The sequence below is a fragment of the Bacillus rossius genome, chromosome 1 (assembly GCF_032445375.1).
Source record: "Bacillus rossius redtenbacheri isolate Brsri chromosome 1, Brsri_v3, whole genome shotgun sequence".
Taxonomy (NCBI): Eukaryota; Metazoa; Arthropoda; class Insecta; order Phasmatodea; family Bacillidae; genus Bacillus; species Bacillus rossius.
In genome coordinates this window covers 56247492-56273160 of record NC_086330.1, presented here as the reverse complement: position 1 = coordinate 56273160, position 25669 = coordinate 56247492, and the positions used below count along the sequence as shown (strand labels likewise).

General features: G+C 34.6%; 1 protein-coding gene across 1 annotated transcript in view; it reads left to right on the top strand.

Annotated features, from left to right (window-relative positions):
• The window catches only part of LOC134536390 (zinc finger CCCH-type with G patch domain-containing protein), a 42933-nt gene extending 17946 nt beyond the window's left edge, over window positions 1-24987 (top strand). The window contains exons 5-10 of the mRNA XM_063376126.1: window positions 707-849; window positions 2776-2945; window positions 3776-3951; window positions 4562-4682; window positions 6830-7009; window positions 14750-24987. Of these exons, the coding sequence (XP_063232196.1) occupies window positions 707-849; window positions 2776-2945; window positions 3776-3951; window positions 4562-4682; window positions 6830-7009; window positions 14750-15057 (1098 nt within the window). The 3' untranslated portion in view covers window positions 15058-24987. The remainder of the gene's footprint in view (window positions 1-706; window positions 850-2775; window positions 2946-3775; window positions 3952-4561; window positions 4683-6829; window positions 7010-14749) is intronic.
• Window positions 24988-25669: the final 682 nt, after the last annotated feature.

Sequence of the window (25669 nt, the reverse complement as noted above, 5' to 3'; positions counted from 1 at the left end):
TCGTAATGATAATGGACATTTGACACATAATTTTAATGTTCCATAACAGCCAAAAAATTCTCTATTTATACATTTGAACATACCTATATCCTGGTTGTTTCTTGCCTGTCTGAAATGGTAATGCTGAATTTTAATTTTACGTATGTGGTATGTTGTTTCTTGGGAATGTAATTTTTTTCTTTACTTGCCTGTGGTATTATCATCAGTCTCCTCTAAAATTGTTTCCTTGGTTTTTATGAATCTGTGGTGAATAAATGTTGATAATTAAATTACTATACTTGTTTGCTTGTGCACATCATCCGCTGACACACCACTTCATTTTCTTTGCTGAGTGTGGTGCAATGACATCCTGAATGATGGCCGGTTGTGGTGAACTTTTCTTGACATGTTCCAAATCACAGTTTCAGGAAATATCTAATTTCTCTTTGCTATATTTTATTAGTCTGTCGTTCCATCTGCTTCTGACTCAGTTATTGATAAAATTCACCTGCACAGCTAGCCAGAAAGTCGGCGTGGCAGCGGACGTGATTTCTTGTTCAAATGAGCACAATGACTGTGCTGGCGGGCGTGTCGATAAGAAGTGGGCCAAGCCTTGCCGAGGCCCCTGCACAACCCAGCCAAGTGGAGCCATAGTCGCAAGCCCGGCTCGTACGCGTGTGAGCACCTAGCTGGTCGGCAGATGGAATACCACATGCTGTGTGCGTAGGTGCGAGTCATGTTCACAAACCCCACCCATAGGGACATGTTGCCCTGCCCGTACTACTTGGGAGGGGAGTGCCGCTTCTCCAGCGACAAGTGCCGCTTCTCGCACGGCGAGCTGGTCCACTTCTCCAGCCTCAGAGAGTACAGGTAGGTCCCTTTGTTCTTTCTTTGCAGAAGAGTTTCAAAATTATATTGGTTAAAGAAATGTGAAAAACTTATAATTGCAGTAATAATTTTTTGAAGCGAAACTTCTTTGCTGAGGGGGCTACAATTTTTGAGTGTTACAAAAATATTGATATAGTTAGGAACGTGGGGGGGGGGGGGGGGGGGGGGGAGACCAGGAATTATTCCGAGTACAAGAACTTCATGTGTCCTAAAATTTCCTTTGTGGTTTATTTTTATTTCCTGACAGTGTTGTTTCTCGTGTATCAAATATGTTTTATAATTATTTTTAATTATTTGTAATTGTGGGATTCAAATTAACTTGTTGCCATTGCTTAAATTTCCGTGCATTGTGGAAGCAACAGACGGATAGTAAAATGTTAATATCTTGCGAGTTCGGATACGTTTCAGTTTTTATGTTACCGCATGATTATGGAACGGGCCTTAGAGGATTCTGCAACCTTGCGTGGATTTAAGAAACAATCTATGAAACATTTAACCCCCTGGGGTGTAATTAAAGAAAACAGGTTGATCCAAATTTTCTGTATAAAATATGTATGAGAACAGTACCACCTCCTGCTTTAGTATATGTGGTAATATCTGAAATAAGATCAACTTATCCATGTTTTTATTACTACCTCAGTAGTGAAAGTTCTAAAATCTTTATTTGTTCAATATAACTGTAGTTAAGTATTCAGATTACTTGCCTCACATTAATGTGAACCGGGTTCAATTTCCAACGGAATGGTCAGCCGAAAACTTAGCAGACTTTGCAGTAAGCCTGTCCTCCACCAATAAATTTGGTTTTGCTCCAATCACATCCCTTTACCCTTGATCCGTCTCTGATTACATGGGTGTCGATGAAACGTTGCACCTTAATTTACTCATACATTTAAACAATAAGTCACGATAGCTGATGCAAACACTGCGGAGTGGAACCCTCAACTTCCGTGTAACCACTGTTAAACCATTAAAAAAAAAATTAAAATCTTAAAATAAGTCTGTTCATGTGTTTTCTTGCTAGATTTCACCTGCCAGGTTAGGTTAAGAAATTTTCACATTATTATTTTCTATTTTTGTTTTATTTAAATTTCCTATGTGTGTTTCACTATGTAAGTGTTGCAAATTAATATTTTATTTGTTTTATTTATTTATTTAATTTTTTGCACTTTATTTATTCAACACATAATTGGCTGTTTGAAAAAAATGCAATGATGGATCAAATCCAAATTTTCTCAAATTGAAATATCGAACTCTATGCACAAAATGTGCCTCAAATCTATCCCTTGAATTTGATTCTGTCTCTAGGGTCAGAAATTAAATAAAGTATAAAAAATTGAAGATTTGAACAGTTTTGTTAAAACATTTAACCTTTTAAATTTTTATCTCAAGAACTGTTTCTTGAATGAATACACATTGTTATTTTATTTAAATAATTAAATACTGAAAATACAAAGTATTTTTGTGATCTGTCTGTGCTGAATTTTTAAATTTACTATTTTTCTTACAGTAATTTCAGAATCTTTTTCTCAAATATCACATCTTTCCCTCAAATATCACATCTTTCGAATACAAAAAGGATTTATTTTATTTGAGGGTTAGAGGACTTCACTAGCCAGCCTATCCATAGTAAAAAGTTAAGTAAATATTTGTGGTACAAATTTTTGTCTGACTGTGGCATACTTACTAGAAATTCATTTTCTTTGTTTACACAATTCAGTAATACATACAATTTTACTTATATATTTCCATTTCAGAATCTTATCTTCATAAAATTCTGGTATTCATAAAAAAAAATTATTACGTATGTTGTGTGAAGCAGACTAAAGGTACACTTTTTCTTGTAATAAGTTTTTTCGCATCAAAGTTTAAAATGTTCCCGTATTTCAAAAAAACATGCGTGGTCTGTAGGGAGCCTGACTTCTCACTGGTGCGGTCGAATGTGCGAGTGCTGGTGAAGTGCGAGGACCAGCTGTGGCACACGGCCGTCGTGCTGGAAGTCGACAGGGGCAAGTGTCTCGTGAAGCTGGAGGGCAGCGGCGTGAAGACGGAGGTGGAACTGGCGAGCGTTCTGCCCCTAGGTGCGTGAGCCCGTCGGAGCGTCTTTCACGACGGTCCTCTTTGCGGGTTCAGCATAGTGTCGTTCGTGGTCGCGATGTTAGTGGCGTTTGCTGCAGTGAAAAAAACAGCTATTTCACATTTGTGATGCTTTCTCTGCGTTTACTGCCTGATATCTGAAGAGACGTGTATTTTCAAAAAAAGACTGATGTATTGATACATTTAATAGTACTCTGTGGTAAGAATAAAGAAAGCTTAAGACAATAATCGGTAGACTTCAACACCGGTGCCAAAAATGCTTTTAGGTTTACAGTAAACCTTACAGGCAATTATAATTTTGAATAATTACCAAAGTCCTGAATAGACATTTAATAGAAACTTGAAATAGGGTCATGAGTTCTGTTTAAAAGATTGGTGCAAGGCTTATTATTATTGGCAATTTTTTTTGTCTGTAGCAAAGAGAAATTGGATTCAACATGTATCTAGTTTACATACAATTTGTTGTAGAAGTTATTTAGATTTGCTAATTTGAGGTGAGTGTTGTAATGGAGTACAAAAAAATACCAAGTACATAAGACTTCTTAAATTCAGTATTTCTTGGTTCTGAAAATATGTTTTGCAAAACAATAAACCTTTTATAAGTTTGTTTTCCAAACATGTAGATACAATTTTTTTTTAAAAGTAAAAGTTTAATGGGTTGAATGTTGCTTCAAAAATTAATTTTTTTTTATTCCTGACGCTTGAGATCTAGTTTTGAGGCACTATCTTAACTATCAAATTCAAGATCTATATTTTAATAAGAAGTGTGTTCAACCGATCACTAGTTGAAACGTTGGGCATTTCCTACTCCCAGGTGACTCGGCTGGGGAAAGTGTGGAAGTGAGCAGCAGCAGTAGTTCAGATAGCAGCGACAGTGACAGCGAGACGAGAGAACTGGAAGAAAGAAATCAGCTGGCCGTGTCTGTCATAGAGAGAACCCTGCTGTCATCTCCTACCACCGCCCTTGGTGACTGGGAGAAGCACACTAAGGTGAGATAGCTTCCATGGACATCATTGATTAGATACCTTAATTTTCTAATGTTTTATGCATACTTACAGTGTTTAATATCCTTTTGTTTTGTTGCCTCAGCATTGACATTGTGAAAAAGTGCAGTTGAAGTTGAACGTTACATATGGATATGGTGAATGGCGTTGCACTTAAATGTTACCTTGAGCTGTGCCTTTTCAAAGGTACTGTTTGATATCCAATGCTATAGTTCATCTCACTCATCATGCACACATTTGTATTAATGCATTATAAATACCTATGTAACTTAAAACATCTTAGCCCTACATGCTAGTCTTATGCAGATATTATTTAGGTTATGTTTACGAGATGTAACCTTAAATAAAGTCTATTGGTGTATTTTTGTTAAGGAAGTGTTCGTTTATTTTGGAATTTTAGGTACCTACCAAATGAAAAAAAAACTGACATTTTTCTATGTAAACTTTTTAAATTTATTTTTTGATTAAAATGTTTTAAAATAGTACATATCTTTAAAATATACATCTTTTTCATGGTTATGTGTAACCCTAAATGTTTTGTGTCTGACATTTGTTTTATTTAGTGGTATTTCTTGATACCTATCTGTTTCAATAGGGTATAGGGTCGTCACTGATGGCAAGAATGGGCTACATTACGGGGGCTGGTCTGGGAAAGAATAGTGATGGGCGAATAGAGCCTGTGGAAGCTTTAGTTTTGCCTGCTGGAAAGTCACTAGGTAAGTGATGATATGTTGAACATGTGTGTTATTTTAATGTTTAAAATAGTATTTCTGCTTTAACCAGTGTGTTTTTCTCTCTTTCTGCTTTATTAATTATCCATAGTGATGCTGATTAATGAAAATTTTGTATTTAAATTTTATAAATGTACAGCAAAAAAAATTTTTTTTTAATACCTATTCTACACTTAGCTCTTGTTAATGCAAATCTGAAGAGATAATTTGGTTATGTAATTTTAATAATGAAAGTTGTCGTTACCAAACTATATCGCAATATACTGTATTTGACCTAATTTTTGTAATCGTTATAACTTTTTAGGTAAAATATCAACTAAGTAATTTACTTATTGTAGTCATTTAAAGACATAAATTATAATTTATTAACTACATTAACCACTTTTTCAAAAAATCCCATCTAAGAAAACCTGCATAATAAGTACGTATTACTAGATACAATTTGACCCTTTTAGTAAAAATTTCATGTTAATAAGTCTGATTTACTAAGTACCTTGAGAAACTTCTTAACGGGGATTTACTGTAAGAACATTTTTTGAGCGCAGTTCGTAATTTTGTGAGAATGCAAAATACTTACCGATATTAAGGAGTTTTACCAAGGGTTACACTATACTTTGCAGACTGATAAGTGATTACCAACAACCTGCCATATATCCCTGGTATTTACTATTCACATTTCACACAGTTAAACTCAATGCCTCTAATTCGTCTGCAGTCCAGTAAAAACTGTTTGCAACTGTTTGTAGCCTTTATGAAGGAGTAACTCACTTATTAAAACATAATGCATTTATATGTTAATGGCATAATTTTTAGGTGAATATGGTAACTATATCTATCTTAGCATTTTACAAATCTAGAGCAGGCTTTTTCTATAAACATTTAGAGGAACTGTATTATTCACAGTGATAAATAACCAATTTTACAATGCCTTTGCAGTGATTAAGTCAAGCACGTTTATCTAATATGTTATGTACTGTGAAAGGTCGTTAATCCGGCATTCCGTGGTTCAGAATTTTCTGTAATCTGGCATCAATCAACGCTGCTGGAGTTCAGATTCTGATCCTGGCTGTTGACTTTGGTTGCGTTGCTGGCATTTTTACCACATCTACCCGCAGAAGGGTCACCCCTTCATACGAATCGCACCTTTAATTTTGGGTTAAAAAAAATCTAAAAAAGTTTTTACCATAAGGGTTTCCCTCGAATAAGGTTCATACCATTTATCTGTCTTCACTAGAGTTCCAAATAAAGTCTTTGTGTTCCGTGTCTCAGCTTATTGGCACGTAAGAAATGCAGCACTGGTGTTGACCTTCAGGTCTTCTTTATCTGTTTACTACGGGAAGGTGTGAGGTGGCTCACTTTTCTCTCCCTCTCTTTCTCGCCCAACCCCACCTCCCCTTTTACGACCTCACAGCGCAGCACAGCAGACACGCCTCGTGCCGTGGCCGACCCGGCATGCGGCCGACACAGCACACTTACAATAACTACACTGCTCGTGCAGCTTCACTGCGACTACTGACATATTTTAATTAATAAAATTATACTTAATCATAGAGTTATATTCATTAAAACTCAATATAAGTTAGTTATTTACTCTCATATTCACCCCACAGTGCAATATTATTATTTTTCTAACCAAAAGTAAAAACTCACACATGGGTGGCAATACATTTTCGTACCTTAAAAATCAGCATTAAATGTGTGACCCATACATGGGTAAATATAGTAGTTTGCTCTGAGTTTGAGTTATCATTATCATCGGTTTTCATTTCAGTACAGTGTTTCCTGTTTTCTAGGGTGTTACATTTTACATTTCATTTCTATATTTTAATACTGATTTTTCTGAGAATATTGATGCTCATCTTTTTTTCTCAGAAGTAGCTTATTTCAATTTGTTTTAAATACCATGTTCCTGAATATTAGTGTTTCTTTGGTATTCCCATTAAAACTACATTAATAAACCAGCAAAATCAGTAATTCAGTAATCCAGCATGGTTGTGGTCCCAAACATTCTGGATTAATACCTTTTACTGTACTTTTTGGGCTTCACCATTTTGTTAAGCCCAATGCTATAGTCAAAGTTAATTTTCTGCCCGAGCTGTTTTGAAATGGGCTGTTTTTATTTCTGCATCCAGACCACTGCATGAACCTCAGGGAGCAGGCAGGTGGGGATGAAGACCTGTTCAAGGTGGAGAAGAAACTGAAACGTCTGCAGAAGAAGCAGGAAGAGCAGCGGGCGAGAATGTACGAGAGGGACAAGCAGCAACGCAAGAATGTGTTTGACTTCCTAAACACCACCTTGAGTGGTAGAAAGGGTATGTGGCATCCTTGTGTCTCAATGCTGCGTGTATCTCGGTCCTTTTTCCGTTTGTAGGAATATTATATGCTTTAAAAACTTGAAGTAGTGTTGTTCTAGTGCGTTGCAGACCACGTAAGTATAATAGTCAAGTAAGGCCATTTAAACCTGTCCATGGTGAACCAGGTAAAATACCAGCAGGTCACTGAGAGGCTGTTAGTGAGCTGTGTTTGACAGGCAGTCATCTGTTATGCACACATCAGTTGTCGGATGCAAAGAAATGCAGATTGGTCGGCCTGTGCGAAAATTAGTTTTTTTAGTTTGAATAGAATACAAATTCCAAATTATTCTCGAATACAAATATCAAATTTAAATAGTAAGAATGATTAGAATTGTACTAAAAAAAATTTTTCGCATCATGTAACAAACACTTAGGCAAAGAAAAAGTAAATGTGTAGTGTGGTGGCTTCTGGGAAATCAGACAAATAATACTAAAGTGTAGTGTTGGTTTGAGTTAAGTCAGCTACAATAGTTGGAAGATGAATATTGTGTTTTTTTTATACTGTGCAGCTAACCTAACTTTAACCTAACCAACCAACAATTAATTTCAGTTCCTGTTCGCCTTATTTTCAAAAACCTGCTACTCTACGTATTGATCCAGAAAATTTTCTTTAACCACTAAATACCATGAAATAAAATCCATTTCACGATAAATGTAAAAAAAATTTTTTTTTTTTTAATGTAATGTTCCCATATTAGTAGGCCTGTGCGAATATTCGAATTTTCGAATATCAAAACGAATAGTTTATTATTTGTATTCAATTTTGAATAATAATACTTTGAAAAAACTAATATTCAGTCATTTACGAATACTAGGGATGTGCCAAAGTGACTTTATCCACACGAAATGAAAGTGAAAGAAAATTTATCAAGTTTCGCGAAAGTGAAACGAAAATGAATTTTCCTATGAGATAAATATATTCTTAACGAAAGTTAAGCGAAATTTTTTAATTAACAAAGAAAAAAAGTGCCCCAAAATTTGCTCTTCAGTAATAAATTCTATTACATAAATCATTTTTGTACCTTTTGATGTATATATAAATATTACTATTTAATATAGTCAACATCCGCCCTAGACCACACAACACAGCCCCATGTCACTCGTAAATTTCAAGAATCAATCCAGATCTTTCAGCGCACAGACTATTTCCTTTACAGTCGTAATGTCGCAGTCTATGATAATATATTTATCACGTGCATGGTACTGATGAAAAAACACGTGACTACTGCGGAACGGCCGTCATCTTGCACCACTGTCACACATGGCTAGCTCAGGAAGCTGTAAACCAGGCAAGGGACATGGTCAAAACAAAACATAACAAATGGTTGCTGCCAAGTGACTTGTTGACCTTTTTGTCTAATTGGCTGTATATTATGAGGATTTTATATGCCAGTCAGAGTATGTAAATTTTAAATAAAGCAGACGACAATGTTTTTGTTTGGCTGTGCGCGAATAAAAGTAGGTACGTTCTTTGTTTATGTGTATACGGTAAATACTAAATAGTGTACTAACAGTTCTGGAATGTATGTTTTACGAATATAGTACCTACACTACTGTTTGAAAGCAAATGAATCAGGTAATTTTTCAAATATTGCATGATTTTGTTTTGATACCTAGGCCTACTGTAATCACGGTTGAATTTTGTTTACTTTATCTGCCATGTTTGTTCAAATTATGATTTTACTGTATTATGTTTGTTCAAATTATGATTTTACCGTATTTTCATTAACGTGAGTTTTTTTCATCACCACGTAAATTTATCTTAATGGAAATCTTTTTTCTAATTAATGTCTTTATATGATTTGCATATGTTATTACATTATTAGTAATAACAAGCAAATCATATAAAGACATTACAGTAGAATCCCAGTGCTAAGTACTTACAGGTACCTCAAGTTTTTGTACTTAGTACTGAAACATGCATACATATCTTTACAAAGAGAAAAAAATATATAAATAAATAGCTACAGGAGAGCCGCAATGCCATATGTATTCGCAACTGCGACTTGCTTTTTTCCCCTTGTCTAGTTCTCTGAGTATATCCACTTTTTCCTTAAGCGTGAATTGCTTTCGTTTCTTTTTATCTCCAGGATCATTCATATTGTAGCACAAATATAATGCGGTGTCTAAATAACGTAACCTGAAAATAAACTCAACAATAACAATAAACAATCCCGGCACAGACATCAAACAGTATTTTTAGCGTAGCGTAACACTTTTGTCTAAATAATTAATACTTCTCTCAAACCTCCGTCTTTCGATGTATCGAATGGTGTTGTGTTGCTCATGTCGCATACTACGTACGGTATAATCTATGGTTGTGCGCGCAACTGTTTGTTAACTTTGTTTTGAGAATTTAGAGGTTAGAAAATACGTTGCGGTGATATTTGTGTATCTTTGTTCTACTACATAAATCATTTAGCTGGAAATTTATTTACCAGTTTAAGTAAATTTTGGTGTAGTAATGCCACGCTACTAGTAGAATTTATACGTTATAGTGAAAATATGATACTTTAAACTGAAACCGTTTTGCATGGCGAAGATACGATTTTTGGCGGGCACTTAAAAAAAATTTGTTAAGTGAAATATACTTTATAATAAGGTACGTTATTGTACCGGTATTCTACTGTACATTTTTATTAAATTACGATTTCTTTTTCAACTAGAACAAACGAACTTCAGTAAGCTATTGAACTTTCGTTTGGCTCGAAATATTTAGCTAAAAACGAACTTCGACAGATGAAATTCTTACCGAAATCGAAAATGAAAGTAGCAAAATTTCGATTTCGGTATCGGTATACCGAACATTCGCACAACCCTAACGAATACTGTTGTGCGGGATCTTGAAAGTCTGGAAAAAAATTTGAGATCACAGAAGATTTTCTCGTCGGGCAAGGAAAAAATTACCATGGGATTTTCATAATCTTTTAGGGCTATTTATGTGAATTTTTTTGCTACAGATGGCTACGTAAATTTTGAGAAGAATAATTTAGTAAAGCCGGATTTAACACAGTAATTCAGAAACATTACTAACACATTATCAGCTAAAGTATTTTAAAGTATTTTACAGAGAAGAGTCCTGCAGGTCGTAAAAATCAAAACACAGCAGGAGTGTTAAAGTTTACAGTTTTCAGATCAGAAGCTAGAAACAGAGCATGCCTGCTCTTTCGTTCAGAACGAGGTGGTGAAGAAAAAAAACTTATATAAATCTCTGGAAAACATCTGGTCATATACTCAACAGCAAAAACTCCTAAAGCCAAACAGCCTAGGTCAACGTTGTTCTGGTGGATAATACACAGTGTATGATAAGGGATACAGGCCCACACTCACACTCCTAGCATAGTGCCAGCTCAGACAATTATCTTGTCGCCCCCCTCCCTCGTGCCGCTCTCGAAAAAAAAGGTCACACTAAGGAGGGGGGGGGAAATTTGCCTCATTTATCAAGTACACATACACTGGACAGAAAAAGAGAGGCATATTCTAAGCAGCTACTTTGTTCCTACACTTTAGTTAAAACAAGTCAAAAAATATATTCCATAAATGTTAATATAAATAATCATTTATTTTCACATATTGAAAAATTCAAAAAAATGTTTTAAATTATTTTTAGGCCTACATCATATTTAACGGGTTTTTTTTTTTAATGATTCATGCAATGGGAAATTTTGATTTAATGAAGTTTTGTGGACATACGCCATTGCAGTTTTGCACAGTTTGTCATGGAAAAATTCCGAAAATCAAAAATACATAAAAGTATGAAGATAAAAAATTCACAGAAAACAAGACTGAATCAGCTGATGTTGGACAAACAGAACCAACGATGGAACTTAACAAGTATTATGGACAACACGATGATAGCACGGACGTACACAGAAGATTTCCAACGAGGAGCTCTAACATATAAACCCATGGTTTTCCAGTGTCCAATATCAGTCTGTGCCTGATGACAGGAACAGATGTCAGTTCCCGAAACATTGCAACTGTTCTCATTGGAAATCTTCTCTGTTGCATCTAGTGACATGAGAAACAACTGTGCTACTTGAGGCTAGGTGGCTTGTTTGTGGTCTAATTATGATTAAGTGGGCTGCTGATGAGTCATGTTATAACACAAAATTTATTAGACCACTTTGTATTGAAATTGTGTTGAAATTGTATTGAAATTGTGTGGAGGTTGCCATAGTGATGGGTCAGATCCCAATTATCACGAATCCAAATCTGGAATTCGTATCTCAAAGAGTTCTTGAATATACCCATCAAATCCAAATCCAAGTCTCTAAGATCCAAAATATAATAATGTACAAGAAATGGAACATATCAACTTCATTTGAAACATTTAACCTTTTAAGTTATAACTATGGTGTAGGAACATTTAACCCTTTAAATGGTTGTTTTACAAACTAAGTTTCTAGAATCAATATATAATGTAAATATATTTATTAATTACATGTTAAAAGTACAATATCTTTGGTAATGTAGACAAGATAGGCATGGAGACAAATATTGAATGAATAAAATTCAGAGGTTATCTGTGTTGAATGTTTTAGTTATTTTATTTTCACTAATATTTTCCTTCAAATATTTTCCCTAGAATATCAAATTATTTGAATACTAAGGATTTGATAATATTTGAAGATTTGATTGACCCATCCCTATAGAACCGTCTATTAATTTGTAATTTTGTTTTATTTAATGCTTGTCAATTTTTATAATTATAACCATGTGTGACATTAAATTAATTTTTGATATTTCTATAAATTCCTTTTTTAATTTTATATTTCAACGGGTGTCACTTTCTTGTGTTCCTATAACAGGATTGGGTTTCCTTTTTTACTGGAGCCATTGTTTATCCACTGCGGTTATTTTGCAGAATTTTGAACATATCGGGATCACTTGACATTCCCAGTAAGGTTTAAACTCGTAGATTTTTATCCTAGAATAAGCAAAATAGATGAATTTTTTTAACAGCTTTGGACTCTTTTTCAGTAGGACCCAGATTTGAATCCCTGTCTGACCACCCAGATTTTGTTTTCCATTGCTTCTCCAAATCACTTCAGGAAAATGTTGAAATGGCTCTTTGCTGTATGCAATTAAAATTTCTTTCCCAATATTCTTGTTCCGTGCATTGAGTGTTGTCGTATCTATTGACATCGTCGTTGAAATGAAATGCAATGTAAAGCCATAAATGTGTGTTTATAAAATATGTACTCATTAATTTTATGTCTCCCAAAAAGTTTTTTAAATAACGTGTGTATGAGCAAGATTTTGCTAATTCCATGCCCAAGACCAAGCGGCCCCAGGTGTGATTGTTAGGCCTGTGCGAATATTCAAAATGTTTAATATTGAAAGTAATTTTATTAGAGATGGACGAGTTGAGGTTTTTTGGCTTCAAGTCGAGTCGAGCCGAGTTTAGCAATTCATATTTCGAGTCGAGTCGAGTTCGAGTCAGTTCGAGTTTCATAATTTTATAATTTTTTGCGTCGAATATGATAAATAAAATATTACTACACCCATTGATATAAAAATTGTGTATCCAAGATGCATCTGCATTATTTAAATATTTTAAATGATTAATTAGCAAATCATTATGTTATTTAAATATTTTAAGTGATTAATTCAAATCATTATGTTATTTAAATATAAAAAACTAAGCTTTATTTCAACATGATTTCACAGTATCTTTAATGTAGCTATCCTAACCAAATCAACCGTCCACGATGTTTTAAAGTATTTATAATGTAACTAACCTAACCTAATTGACCATAGTTATCATGAGTTGTCCAAAATAAACATTCACGGACACACTGCAAACGAAAAACATGGCGGCATACAAATAAATACTGTTGCCTTGTTTATGGTATTTCCTTTTATCAACACCGTCATATTTATTTACAATGAACCAAAAAAAACGAAGATGTACGATCGGGAGTTTGGCTCTTTCGTCTGTGAAAAAAAGGCTTCCCGAGTTACGTAACTTTTTTTTTTCCGATCCACCGGCAGATCCCCACATGAACAAACAGCTCAAGGGATATAGGCCTTGTCACATTGTCACATTCTCAATGTAAATACACTTTCCGCGGCAAGATTATTCGCCCGGAACTTGTTACAACTACAAGAATATGAATATGTTTTTAAATAAATATTTCATGCATTTGATTTGGCGATCAGTAACTGATTGCCAAATAAAATGCATGAGCGTTGTTATTATTATATTTTATTCAAACAAAAAGAAAGTAATTTTATCCTAAACGTTATTGACACGCAGCGCTGCTTAGCGGATCACAGCTAAATTTAGTTCCAAAATGCAAGGCTGGTTGGCCTAACACGCAGCCACTTTCACGCATCACGGCTTGCTTTTATTTACTAAATATTACAATATAATTATTTTATGTTTAGGTTACGGAAATCTCTTGTTTATACGAGTTATTATAAATGGGGCACGATAAACGTGATGATTATTAATATATGTGCGTTTTGCAACAAATTTTTCTTCAGTGAAAATCCATTGACGTATTTTGTAAACAAATGCGGTACCGTATTTGAAGTAAACACAGGATGAAAAACAAAATGAAAACAGTGCACGCTGTTTTCCAAGTTTTTTTTTTTTTATATAAAATGGTCATGTGACATAATTTTGTCCTATAAACTGTCGCCACTATCGACAAAATCACGTTACGACGTCACGTTCAAAAATGAAGGTAGGCCTAGGTTTGGTTGCACTTGTACCTATTATAGCGCCGTAGCACGGTAGCGGGCAAGGTTAGGTTTGCACGGGATTTGTTTTGTTTTGTTTGAAGGTCATTATCATTTCTTGCTGTATTAATGATTTGGCGAAAACATTAAGACAACCTATAATAAAGTGCTATAATGTCACGATGCTGGTACTTAACTCGAAACGTGTTTCGAGTCTCGAACATGATAAAATATGTGACTCGGTTTTCGAGTCCAGTCAATCTGACCCAACTCGGCTCGGCTCGACTCGATAAACCAAGACTCGACCCATCTCTAAATTTTATTATAAATATTTGATTTGATTTCAAATATTTAGACTTTGAAATAACAAACACTTGACTGTAATCAAAGTGTAGAGAAGCTGTTGCATATCACTGTGTAACTTAAGACATTGCAGTTCAGGATCATTGTACAATATAAATGTGAACATATTCAGTTTAAAAATATTAATGGGCAAATATAACTGACCATACCTCCTTTCAAAATGCATAGTAATCATTAGAATAATATAATATCAGATGGCTAGAAAAATAAACAATAAAGACTTTTTTTATAACTGGAAAAAAACTAATGATAAGCGAAATGCTGCAAAAAATATAGAAAATTTCTAAAACATATTTCTTTTATAGTTGCATTTTTGTATTATAACCAGTAAACATGTACAAGTATTTGATAAAATATAATTTTTATACTAGTATAAAAATGCTTGGAAAGATTTTTTTTAACGTACTTTTTCTATTCAAATTTGCTATTTACATTGAAATTCTATTTTAACTTTAAAACTGTTGCTCACCTTGACCTACTTAATGGTGCAAATGAAATTTCCAATTTTGATTAGATTTTATGTAAATCTGACTGTCTTATGTGAAATGTGCCATGTGGTTCTATATGGCAGAAACTGCTATATTATGGCTAAATGTTTTGTGTAGTTTCTGTGTTTGAGGGAAACATTGCTTTGTCTTGACGTAGAGGGAGATGAAGGACCTCCGGGCAAAAAGGGCAGGGGCGGCGCGGAGGACAACTTGAGGTCAGAGACCAGCCGAGGCCTCAACGTAGCCAGCCTCCGAGTGGGAGAGGACATCCGGCGCGCGGAGCGGGAAGCGGCCAGGCTGCAGGAATCGCTGGCGCGGCACACAGAGGGCTCCCAGGCTCACGGCCTGCTCTCAGGCCGGCTGCGCGAGAAGAGGGCGGAGCTTGCGCGGCTCAGGGCTTCTGAGCGCAGCGTCGATCAGGAGCGCAGCCAGCGCATCGACAGGAAGAAGATGGCGGCCTTCTGAACGTGCACAGTGGAACCGTGGACTGATGAAGGGCGTTAATCGTGCACGCAAGGATTTGTGGCCCTGCTGTTGGAAGGCTTGTTTGCAAATAGTACTGTCAAAATCGAGTGTCATGGCTGGCATGTTTTTCAGGTTATAAAATATCACAACACTTTTTTTCCCCCGAGTGTACACTCGGAAAGGTTATGATATTTCATTACTAGTGCATTTAAATATGTTCTGTACCAAATTAATACATACTTTACATTTAATAATTTAAAAATAATTAGTCTGTTGAAGTACTATTTGTAATCCAACACTAAAAACCTGGTTCCATCAACTGAATTTGAGAGTCCTGTTAGCAAATCGCTAAGCCATAGTTGGCCTCATGTACAAAAGACAATAGTCTGTCGATCACTATCATTACATTATTAGTCTATGAGTGAAACCCTCTTATTGCACATTTTATCTGATAAGGAAAATGTAGAGATGTTTTGGGGTTTGTAAATAAAGTAAGCTTCTAGCCAACCCAACTTTAGGTGTACCTATATCATTCTACTTCATCTTCATTACTTTTGTCTCTGTTGCAAGTATGAGTCTGGAAAAAAAAAACTAACATTTCAATTACCACTTGAATAAAGTTTTTTTTCCACATGTTCTTGTACCTTATCTTCGTTTTGTATCCTGGCCTTTCCAAGGATTCTCCATTTTAGAGCCTGTATTATTAGTCTTCCACTCTTTCATTGGTATTCATATTTTCTGGCTTTTCAGTGATCACATTATTCAGCATTCGTTATTTTTTCCTTCGCTATTTAATGGTTTTCTACAAAATACGGTACTCAAAATTCATTTCATATGCTGTTGTGCACGTTACAAGATCTCTCATCTGTAAATGAAAACTAAGCTCTTTTTTTGTTAAAATGTTTTTATTTACATGATTTGAAAGGAAGATTTTTGTAATTATGATGTACAACAACATACAGTGTAAACTCTTTATAACGTTACTCGATTTAACGACAAACTCCATAAAACGTCGAAATTGCTTGACTTTGGTTGGTTTACCTTGTTTTCTATACAATAATACACTCTATATAGCGTCACGCTCACTCTATATAACGACAACAATACGGCATTATAAATCATTATGCAGTACTTTCCTAAATTGCTGAAGTTGATAAGAACTGCAGCTGTGTAAGTTCTTTTGTTTGTTATTTTGTTGTATTATCTAGCACGTGTTTACTTTGACTGACATACCGGAGATTCTAAGACATTATGTCTTTTGTAGGGATGGGATTTTCGAATCTTGGATTCGTCGAATATACCGAATCCTATGGATTCGAGGATCCGTAGGATCTGAGGTGGGATTCGAGGTGGGATTCGAGGTGAGTTTTTAAGAGTTTTAGGTAGTAATTGAAAATTGTAGTGCTGGGCGAAGTTCGAAAATTTCGAACCGAACCGAACCCTTACGTTTGGTTCGGTTCGAAACCTCTTAAAATATTTTCGAAAAACTGAACGTTCGTTTAAAAAAAAATACGTTTTTATAATTTTCTAACCCCCATTTGAGACCATTCACAAAACAACACAACAAAATTCCATTACTTGTAATATTCCGACTTTAATCGCATAATCGTCGCCTCAACAGTTTCAAGCGCAGACAAAATAAAAATAAAAATTATTAATCGTCGCATAACTCGCATAGCATTTTTTCATATAGGCGCGCTTTGTTGTTTGTTTACTTTAGAGAATTTTGTATGCATTTCTCGTACTACGTATTATAAACTATCGTACAAATGCCAAAGGTATTGTATATTATACCTTTAAATATAGTGCGTTTACGAAAAGTGTTGTAAAATTACCAAAGATTGAGTATCCCATACGTTAAACTAAAGCGCATGTACGAGAACTCTCGTATTTCGGCAAAACTAACGTGATCAAGTTAGCACAAGACAAATGCGGTAGGAAATGATTACGTAAATTACGTATTTTTAATTACTGGGATGTATTAATTTTTTTGGCCTTTTTGGTTATAACAGTCAGGTACTGAAAATATTAATTTAATCTTGTTTATTAAAAGTACTGGTCCAGTAAATTTTACAGTACGGTACTAAGTCGACTAGCGTAGTCGCGGCAGCCATCATTATTTCTCGTGTTTTCTTTTTTCCGACACAAATTTCTATAACCACACTTCTTACGTTAAATTTACAATATTATTGTTCTTGAGGTGATTTGCGATGAGCAGACTTACGTCGTTTAAGTTTTCCAAATGGAGAAAAGATAATGACGACCCAGATGACCCAGAACTACCCCAAAAAATTACTAAAGTTTCTTGTGATGAGCAGCATTCTTCCAAGAAAACAGTACATCAGCGGGTTTTGTAATGTAGATAGGTAACTTAATTCACATTCTACTTTTTTTTTAATGTCCTATTAAAAAGTTTTACTTATTAAAAATGTTAGGTTATGTCTACCACAAAAATATGTTATGTGGCCTTATGTTGAATGTTCGTCATCTTTATAATATTATATATTTTTTTTTAAATGTAGGTTAGTGTACACTGAAAAAGGAAGATAGTCTTTTTGAAATTTAGATGGAACTTCTTCATGAATTAAAAGTTGGTGTATATATATATATAAGCTAAGCTATATAATGTATTCATTTTACAAATGGCTGGAGAATTTCTTTCTCACCACTCAATTAAAGACCAAAGTGCTGGTCATCTGTTCATTTTAATTAAAAACAATTATTTCTGTATGAGGTTCGGTTCGGCTCGGTTCGAAACCAGAGAACTGAGGTTGTCCAGCTCTAGAAAATTCTATACCTAAACTATATTATAAAGGTAACGAAAATAGCACAAACATAAGATAAACTACGGTGCATTTTGTCAATTAGCATAACTACTCAATCATTTCCGACCTTCAATAATATAATATTGCAGAAAAAACGTAACTTTTTTAAAATGGTGTCTGTTATACAAACGTATTTTATTGAAAACATAGGAAGGATTAATTTAACAGAGAATTAGACAGATGCAAACTTAAGTGTGTGGTTTTTGAGGTTATTTGTCTCTATTTTATATCAGGTGTATACACTATGCACTTATTTTATAATTTTATAAATACACATGTGAATTTTTTTAATACATAGGCCTATGTAATTTTTTTAAATTAATGTGTGATTTTTTTTAATAACATGTGGTGAAGTTTAGTGTGGGACTGGGATTCGAGATTCGATGACAAACACAGAGGATTCGAACAAGGATTCGGATTCGACCAAAATGTGGATTCGTCCCATCCCTAGTCTTTTGTTTTTGTATGATGAACTTGCACATGTTTACTTCGGTCACTAGACTTTTGTCAAGTTGTTACACGTTATCATTTTCGCAGTTGCTTACAGTTTTTCGAACTGAACACATGACGAGTAAACGAAAATCTTCGTGTATTGACGAAAAAGTTTTATTAAGCACTTGATGCAGCGAAACTATTAGAAAATTACTTTTTATATAATCAAGGTGATTCGGCAGTATCTCAAGATATCAGTAAAATACCTAATAAAATACAATTAAAATACTGTAGCAGCGAAAACCATCAGACGAAGATAACAGACTATATGCAATGAGTGTTGTTATTTGTATGAAAATTAATGTTCGTGTGTAAAATATGTACTATATTAGTAAATACATATTAATATAGAATAGTAAACTTATATCTTTTATTTCTCTCCATTTAACGACCACTCTCTATAACGCAGAAAAATGCTCAGTCCGTTAAGTGTCGTTATATAGAGTTTACACTGTATTTAAAAATGTTTTTAAGCAATTGGCCATGACTTTGGTAAGGACCTTCTCAAAATTGTTTGATTTTTTTTAATACATGTGCCTAAAATTTTGGCTATATTTTTAGAACATACCGTATTTACTCGCATAATCGTCGCAGCAATTTTACCAAATTTTATGGGAAAAAAAGTGAGGTGCGACCAATATGTGATGATAAATAAAATAAAAAAAAATTAAGTAAAATTTTGTAGTAAATCGCTTGAAAATGCTAAATTAAAGAAGTTAATATCTAGGTACATGGTACCTATACGTAATATTTATTTACAATACGTACATAATAAACAAAACAACTTTTGGTTACAAGAAGTTTGGCAAAATAAAAATATAGTATAAACACAAAATTGCGAAAAAATCAATTAACAAAATACATTTATAAAACACATTCAGTCTCAACACTAACCAAAGTTTATCTATTTATTGTCTGAACTAGATTCTGATGCATTAGATTCATTTGCCGGGACATCAACGTCATCTTAGTCGCCGCTGTTGTCACGTGTTATTCAAGTTTTCTGTTTGTTTTCGCTAGTCAGGAACAAATTTTTCACTTACTGAAAATTCTCTTTCCGCGGCCTGATTTCCGTGCTCTTCTGCAATTGCGATTACGCGCAACTTGAAAGCGGCAGTATACGAATTGTATTTACCCATATTTTTACAAAATGAACTTTCTCAAACTCTGCAATTACCGGTACTTTCCACTCCAACGCAAACGAGATAAAACAATGGCATCACAGCATTTTATCTTCCGCACACATTCCTTCCTCCCACACAGCCAATAAGGACATGCCGCTCAAGGTTGGACCAATGATAAGCCCCACACGCCACGTGAAAGCAGGCTGTTCCATTGTGTTTTCGGCTGTTCCATTCGCGCCACACGCCACATGAAAGCAGGCTGTTCCTTTGTGTTTACGGCTGATCCATTCGCGTGTCGCGCCCCAGTCGCCGTCAATAAATAAGGGTGCGACGATTATGGGAAGAATCTTAAATACCAAATTCATTACCTCAAACAATAGGTGCGACGATTAAGCGATGGCGGCGATTATTTGAGTAAATACGGTACTTTAAGTATGTATCTTATTATTGTTTGTATTGGTAATTAGTTAAATTGGATTTTTGTTCACAACATTTTAAGAGATTCACTTTCTTCATTAACACATTTAAAAATGTATAATTGCTTTGGTTATACTGTAGTGTAACTTGAAAATTTCTATAATTTGAGGGTATTTTTTTATTTTTATTATTTTTTTTTGTTTGAGTTTTACCCTACAAATTGTAATTATAATTAAAAGCTTATGTTTGGCTAGGATTTTTTTGTTTGTACTTCTTTAGCTTTCTTTCATTTCTCCAAAGCTTCGCAGGATTTAGCTAAAGAATTTAAAATTTGAGCTCACACACACATGGTAAATGTTTCAAATAATCTGAATGTTTTTAAGTTGAAAATTTGTGCTATATTGTGATGGTACAGAAGAAAATTTATTTAAATAGATGATAAATTGTATTGTTTGAAAAGAAAGTATTGGTACTAGTAATGTATAATAAGGTTTAATAAAGTTTACATAATTTGGAATCAGGTCTTACTTGCCAGTCGGTTTGTGTACGGGCACTTCCAAATCATGAGATGACTTTTGTGTAAGAGAATTTCCAAAATTTGAGTTAAGATTAGAAAGGATTCTGTTCTAGTTTAAGTAAATTATTTATTTTTCTATTTGTGATTTTACATGTATTTGTTTGCAAATTTTTTACATTTTCGATTACTCAAAAGTATATGAGTAACATGATTCACATGGAGCTGTAAAATGAAATACATAATAAATTAAAAATTTCAGTAAGGTAATATTTTATGTATGTGTACATGCACCATTATGGGTTTTAGTATGTATTGTGCAAAGGGGGAAGGATACGAAGTAGTTGATAGTAAGCTTGAGAATTGCAAAGAAAGGGATGAGGCTGTTAGCCGGGAACAATACAGAAATTTAAATTAAGTTCTGTTTAGAAAACAAAGATTATTATGCTAGCATATAGTATTTACTAGCAGGGCAGTTGAGAAAAACTAAGGGCCCGGGGGCAAATAATGATTTCGGCCCTTGTCTCTCCATTACTTAATGTACAAATTTTTCAACCCCATACATCTAAAGACTGAAATTTTTGTGGCCATAACTATAAATATGATCCGAATAAAACTGAATAACTTGTAATTAATATTTTAGAACATAATCGGGCCCTCTTGATGCTTGCTCCCCAGTAATTTTCCCACTCCCACCCCTAACTTCCTCACGGTGGCTCTGTTTACTAGTAACTGAATGATAGTCTGCAACTTGTGTGTTTAACTGACAGTTTTTCTTCATCAGATATTTTTGCCTCTAAACAATTCAAACTCCATACCGTTCAATTTTGCGTAAGATACCATTGTCCTTGGAACTCTTGGAAACTCTCTCTTCTAAAGTCCGGGTGTAGTGGTTGATCGGAGTGGGCGACAAGAGCAGATGAACTAGTTTTACTTGTGAACTGCACCGCTGAAGGAACCCCTCAGTTTCTGTAGCAGTGCCAACTGCCAAGGTCAGGTACAGGCTCATTTTGCAATTTTGGCAGCATTTACATCTGGCAACTCTAAATTTTCTCTCTTCTTATCTTGCAGGGGTCTGTGGGTATTTAAAAATTTGAATTCACATTGAATAATTTGATATGTGATAGTACTGATAGTCATTAGATACAGCAAAGGGAACTCAGTAGATTTAGTCATAAATTTTTATTCTTTTCTGCAACATACTAGTACATAAATGCTTTTTTATTTTATATGTAAAAGATAATCTGTGATTATTCTTGTACCTTGAAGTCTATCTCTCTTTTTTGAGTATTTTTCTCGATTTTTGCATCAATTTTTCTTGGACAACAAATAATTGTGAAAAACATAGTTTCACTGTAAGTTTTACATTTAGTTTAAATTTTAAAATTAGTTTGTGAAAAGTTTATCACCCAGTCTTGAACTACTTAAATTTCCTCGCTCATTCCAAAGTATGTACTATCACTGAACCATATGTTTACAGCCAGTTGGATGGACTTGGGAAGGTGTCGGTTATCCTTGCAATGTGGCTGTCAGAATTGAGAGGTCTCAGACTAAATATCCGTGGGCAATACCTGCCTTCAAAGTCCCAGCTTCCAAAAGATAGGGCCACCTTTGCCACTTGCACAAACCTAAAAAAAATCCTGTCTTTTCTTATATTTACCTCATTGTGTTTGGTCAGCCAAGTTCTCGTTAAGGTTTGCCTTGTTAAGATGGACATAAACACTTTCTTACGGGTGAGCAGAGGCACATGGTATCGTTAATATCGTCAGTCCAGTCAGCGCGAATAAGTGGGGCATAGCTTCACGTTCACATGGTCAGGCGTAATTGTGACACGCGGGAATGAACTAGGAACTTATCAACATTGCTGCAGATCCGTGGTTACAAATACAGAGCCACCAACAGAGACGGGGCTTTCTCCACCTCTGGTGACAAACCAACGTAACTCAGACTGAGCTGCGGTCCCTCTCGTCTTGTCTAAAGGCTTGCCGCGGGCATGAACCCACACTCCAATGTGAGAGACTAACAAGGTGTGATATGGAGGCGGATAGGGTATTGCATTATTAAACTCATATTGTACATACTTTTTACATTGATAGTACTGGGTGATGACTTGTTATGGTTAATGTTTTATGGATGAAGAAACTTGGCAACTAAAATAAACTCACAGCCTTTGCAACAGTCATGGCCTTTGATTTATCCCCAAGATCTCTGAAAGTTAAGAGTTACTGTGCGGCTAGTCGGCTGAGAACCAATGATAAGCTGTAAATTAAAATTGTTAAATTAAAATTATTATGTACTTATTTTAACAAGTCCATTACTTTTCAAGTGTATGCCGAAAATTTACACAGTGCAGTAAAATTTACTACGTATATTCTTGCAATATCATCTCGATATGCTCTTGTGTAAAAAGCTTTTGCACCCATTGAGGTTTTGACAATTATTGAGGATTCAATCTTCAGATTTTTACCCGCATATGGATCACAGATTTTATGCAGGTTTTTCGTTTAATAAAATATACTGCTACCCATATGCAAAAATGTTCTTTTGGGTTTTTAATAAATATGTCATGAGTAAATATGAAATGTTTTAGTTAAAATATCTCAGCAGTGAGTGTAAGGCATTATGAACAGCGCTGTTAAGCCAGGTCTGCTGGTGTTCGGGAACAGGTAGAATCTAAAAATAAACCAGCCAGAGGGAGACAGAGTGGGAGGAAGTGCGTGCCTGTGTGAGTGCTGGTGGTCATGCAGCAGTGTTTATGGTTCTTCCCCCCCCCCCCCCCTTCTTACTTGTTGAACTGGGGGCACCGTACACAATTATCATGTCTATCTCGGTAGGTTTTTGTGTGAGATTTCCTACGCTTTCTACTGGAGCATTTCATTCATGACAAAACTGCTGTAAAGGGCATGCTTGTTTTTATTGAATTAACTGACAAAGTAAAATTTACAAGGAAATAGACTGCAGGCTTTTCTCTTTTGGAGAAGTCGGGAAGGGAAAAACAGGTACTAAAATTAGCATTCTATTCCTTTGTAATTTTTTGTTAGTTAGTGCTAGTTTGAAGGGGGAGGGGGGAGGAAGGGTCATAAAGATTGAAGATGGGAAAGATGAAGGAGATCAGTACTGTTTCTTACTGGGATATGGACCATAAAGAATTCAATTGTATCCTACTGGAGACAGTTTTTTGGCGCATCTCATATTCGAGGGTGACCCTTACAAGAGATAATGTTAGATTTTTTTGCCCAAAACTAAGGGTGCAACCCATAGAAAGGGGAGACTCTTCTGCGGGTACCTTTTCCCCAACCTGAATGTGAAGTGCTTTAGACTATCTGAAGTTTTTGGGCAATCAGAGACCAATTTTCTCCCAACTAGCTGGGCTGTTTGGCCATTTGGCCACATGATTGACTCATCTGTTCTGCCAATCAGGGACAATCTCTTTGTTGTCTACTCTCTCTTAGTTTGGAGCTTTTGAAGAGAAAGATTTGGATTTTGCTTGATTAATGCCTATCTTTAGTGTCCACATTTTCATAATATATTAATTTTTATATTGTAACTTTTTTTACAATTGTTATTGTTATAGTGGAGGACAAATTATTGTTTACAAAATCTGTTGATCTCGGTAATGACTTGTCTTGTAGTTTGCAATATTAAGTTTGGGTATTTACTATGTATCTTTTAATTAGTGTAATTCACTGCTATGGTTGACTGCAGATTTTTAATTGTTGATCATTTCTTGAATCATGATTATAGTTTGGCTGCAGTCTGCCCTTATCTTTTATCTATGCCATGGTGCTTTCAGTCTTGTCTATAGGGTTGAATTGCTGAGAAGTCGTACCAGTGGATCAAAGATTTTTATAGAAGCAAGACTTTGGATGGTTTCACAACTTCATTTGTTGTCAATTTTTTGCAGCAGTTAGCTTGCAGGGCAGCTTTCAGGTATTTTCTGATCCTCGAACTTGGTATTTGGTGACCAAAGTGACAGTGTATTTTTTTCATCTGTGATCGGTGATGGTGGGTTGAATTAATTTACCTTTTCTTAATGTGTGTTTTTACCAAAACGTGTGTCTACAAAAAATGTAGCTTTATGTTTTATTTCCGCTTCCATGATGTACTGCTGTCGATGGGGGCTGTAGTTAGAGCTTCCAAATCTTAAAATGGTCTTACCCGTAGTACTTATTACAGAAGTGTCAACAACAATATTAATAACCTGCCATTAATTTTGCTCTTATTCTTCACATAGAGCTGTTAGCAGTTTACTTTTATTTTTCTCCATATTTTGTCAGAACTGGAATGCTGAAAGATTGTTTTGTACTATTTATATTTTATAGTCATTTAAAAACTGTTATCTGTTGGTGTATAAAGGTTGTGATAATATTATTTATAACTCTACATCATTTAAATATAACATCATTCTGTTACAGTGCAAGTTAATTGAAATTTTGTTAACTAATCATTGCATGTATATAGTGTAAAAAATATGTAGGTATATTGTAATTATGGTTTCAATGTTTTCTCTGATTCCATGTGTCATTAAATTTTTTAATTAATAAATACATATTTGATAAAACTAATCTTGTGTTTAGGAGGATTGGTAATGGTAATTCATTGGCGATTTGGATTTAGGAAACCTACCTCTCCTTTTATTTTTGCACAAGTATAGATATCCACATACACATGTAGTTAATCAGAGTAATTTAAAGTCTTGCAATCCAGCTTTGGAACTCTTAGTCCACAGAACAGCAGCAGCAGTCCTAGCGTTAGCTGGAAGCTTTCCAGCATTACCTGGGGGGAAAAAATCTTTTCAATGAAACATTTTTAACCCTGAGCTGAATTAGTTTAGTGTGGTTTTCATTTCATGCAGCATGTTTTAATCATGTTGGCTTATCAATTTTTTCCCCTCATGAATTTTAGGAAAGAAAAGAATTTTTAATTTAAATTCAAACAGTACCGTTGCCCATGAACTCTGTAAAGAAAATAATCAATACATTACTACATCAATAAAAATAAGTACATCCGAAGTGTGTGATTTTTGATATTCAATACATATTTATTCTGTCTGCATGTACAAAATACTTCTAATGTTATTATATATCTTGAAATTCACATATGTTTTAGATAATAACCCGAGGATTAATTTAGACTTTAACATGATATAACAAACTTTTCAAAGATACAAAGGTAACAATATATAGAAAAATGATTGCCATAAAGCATTACAACACCTTTAGAGCAAATATAACAGCAAG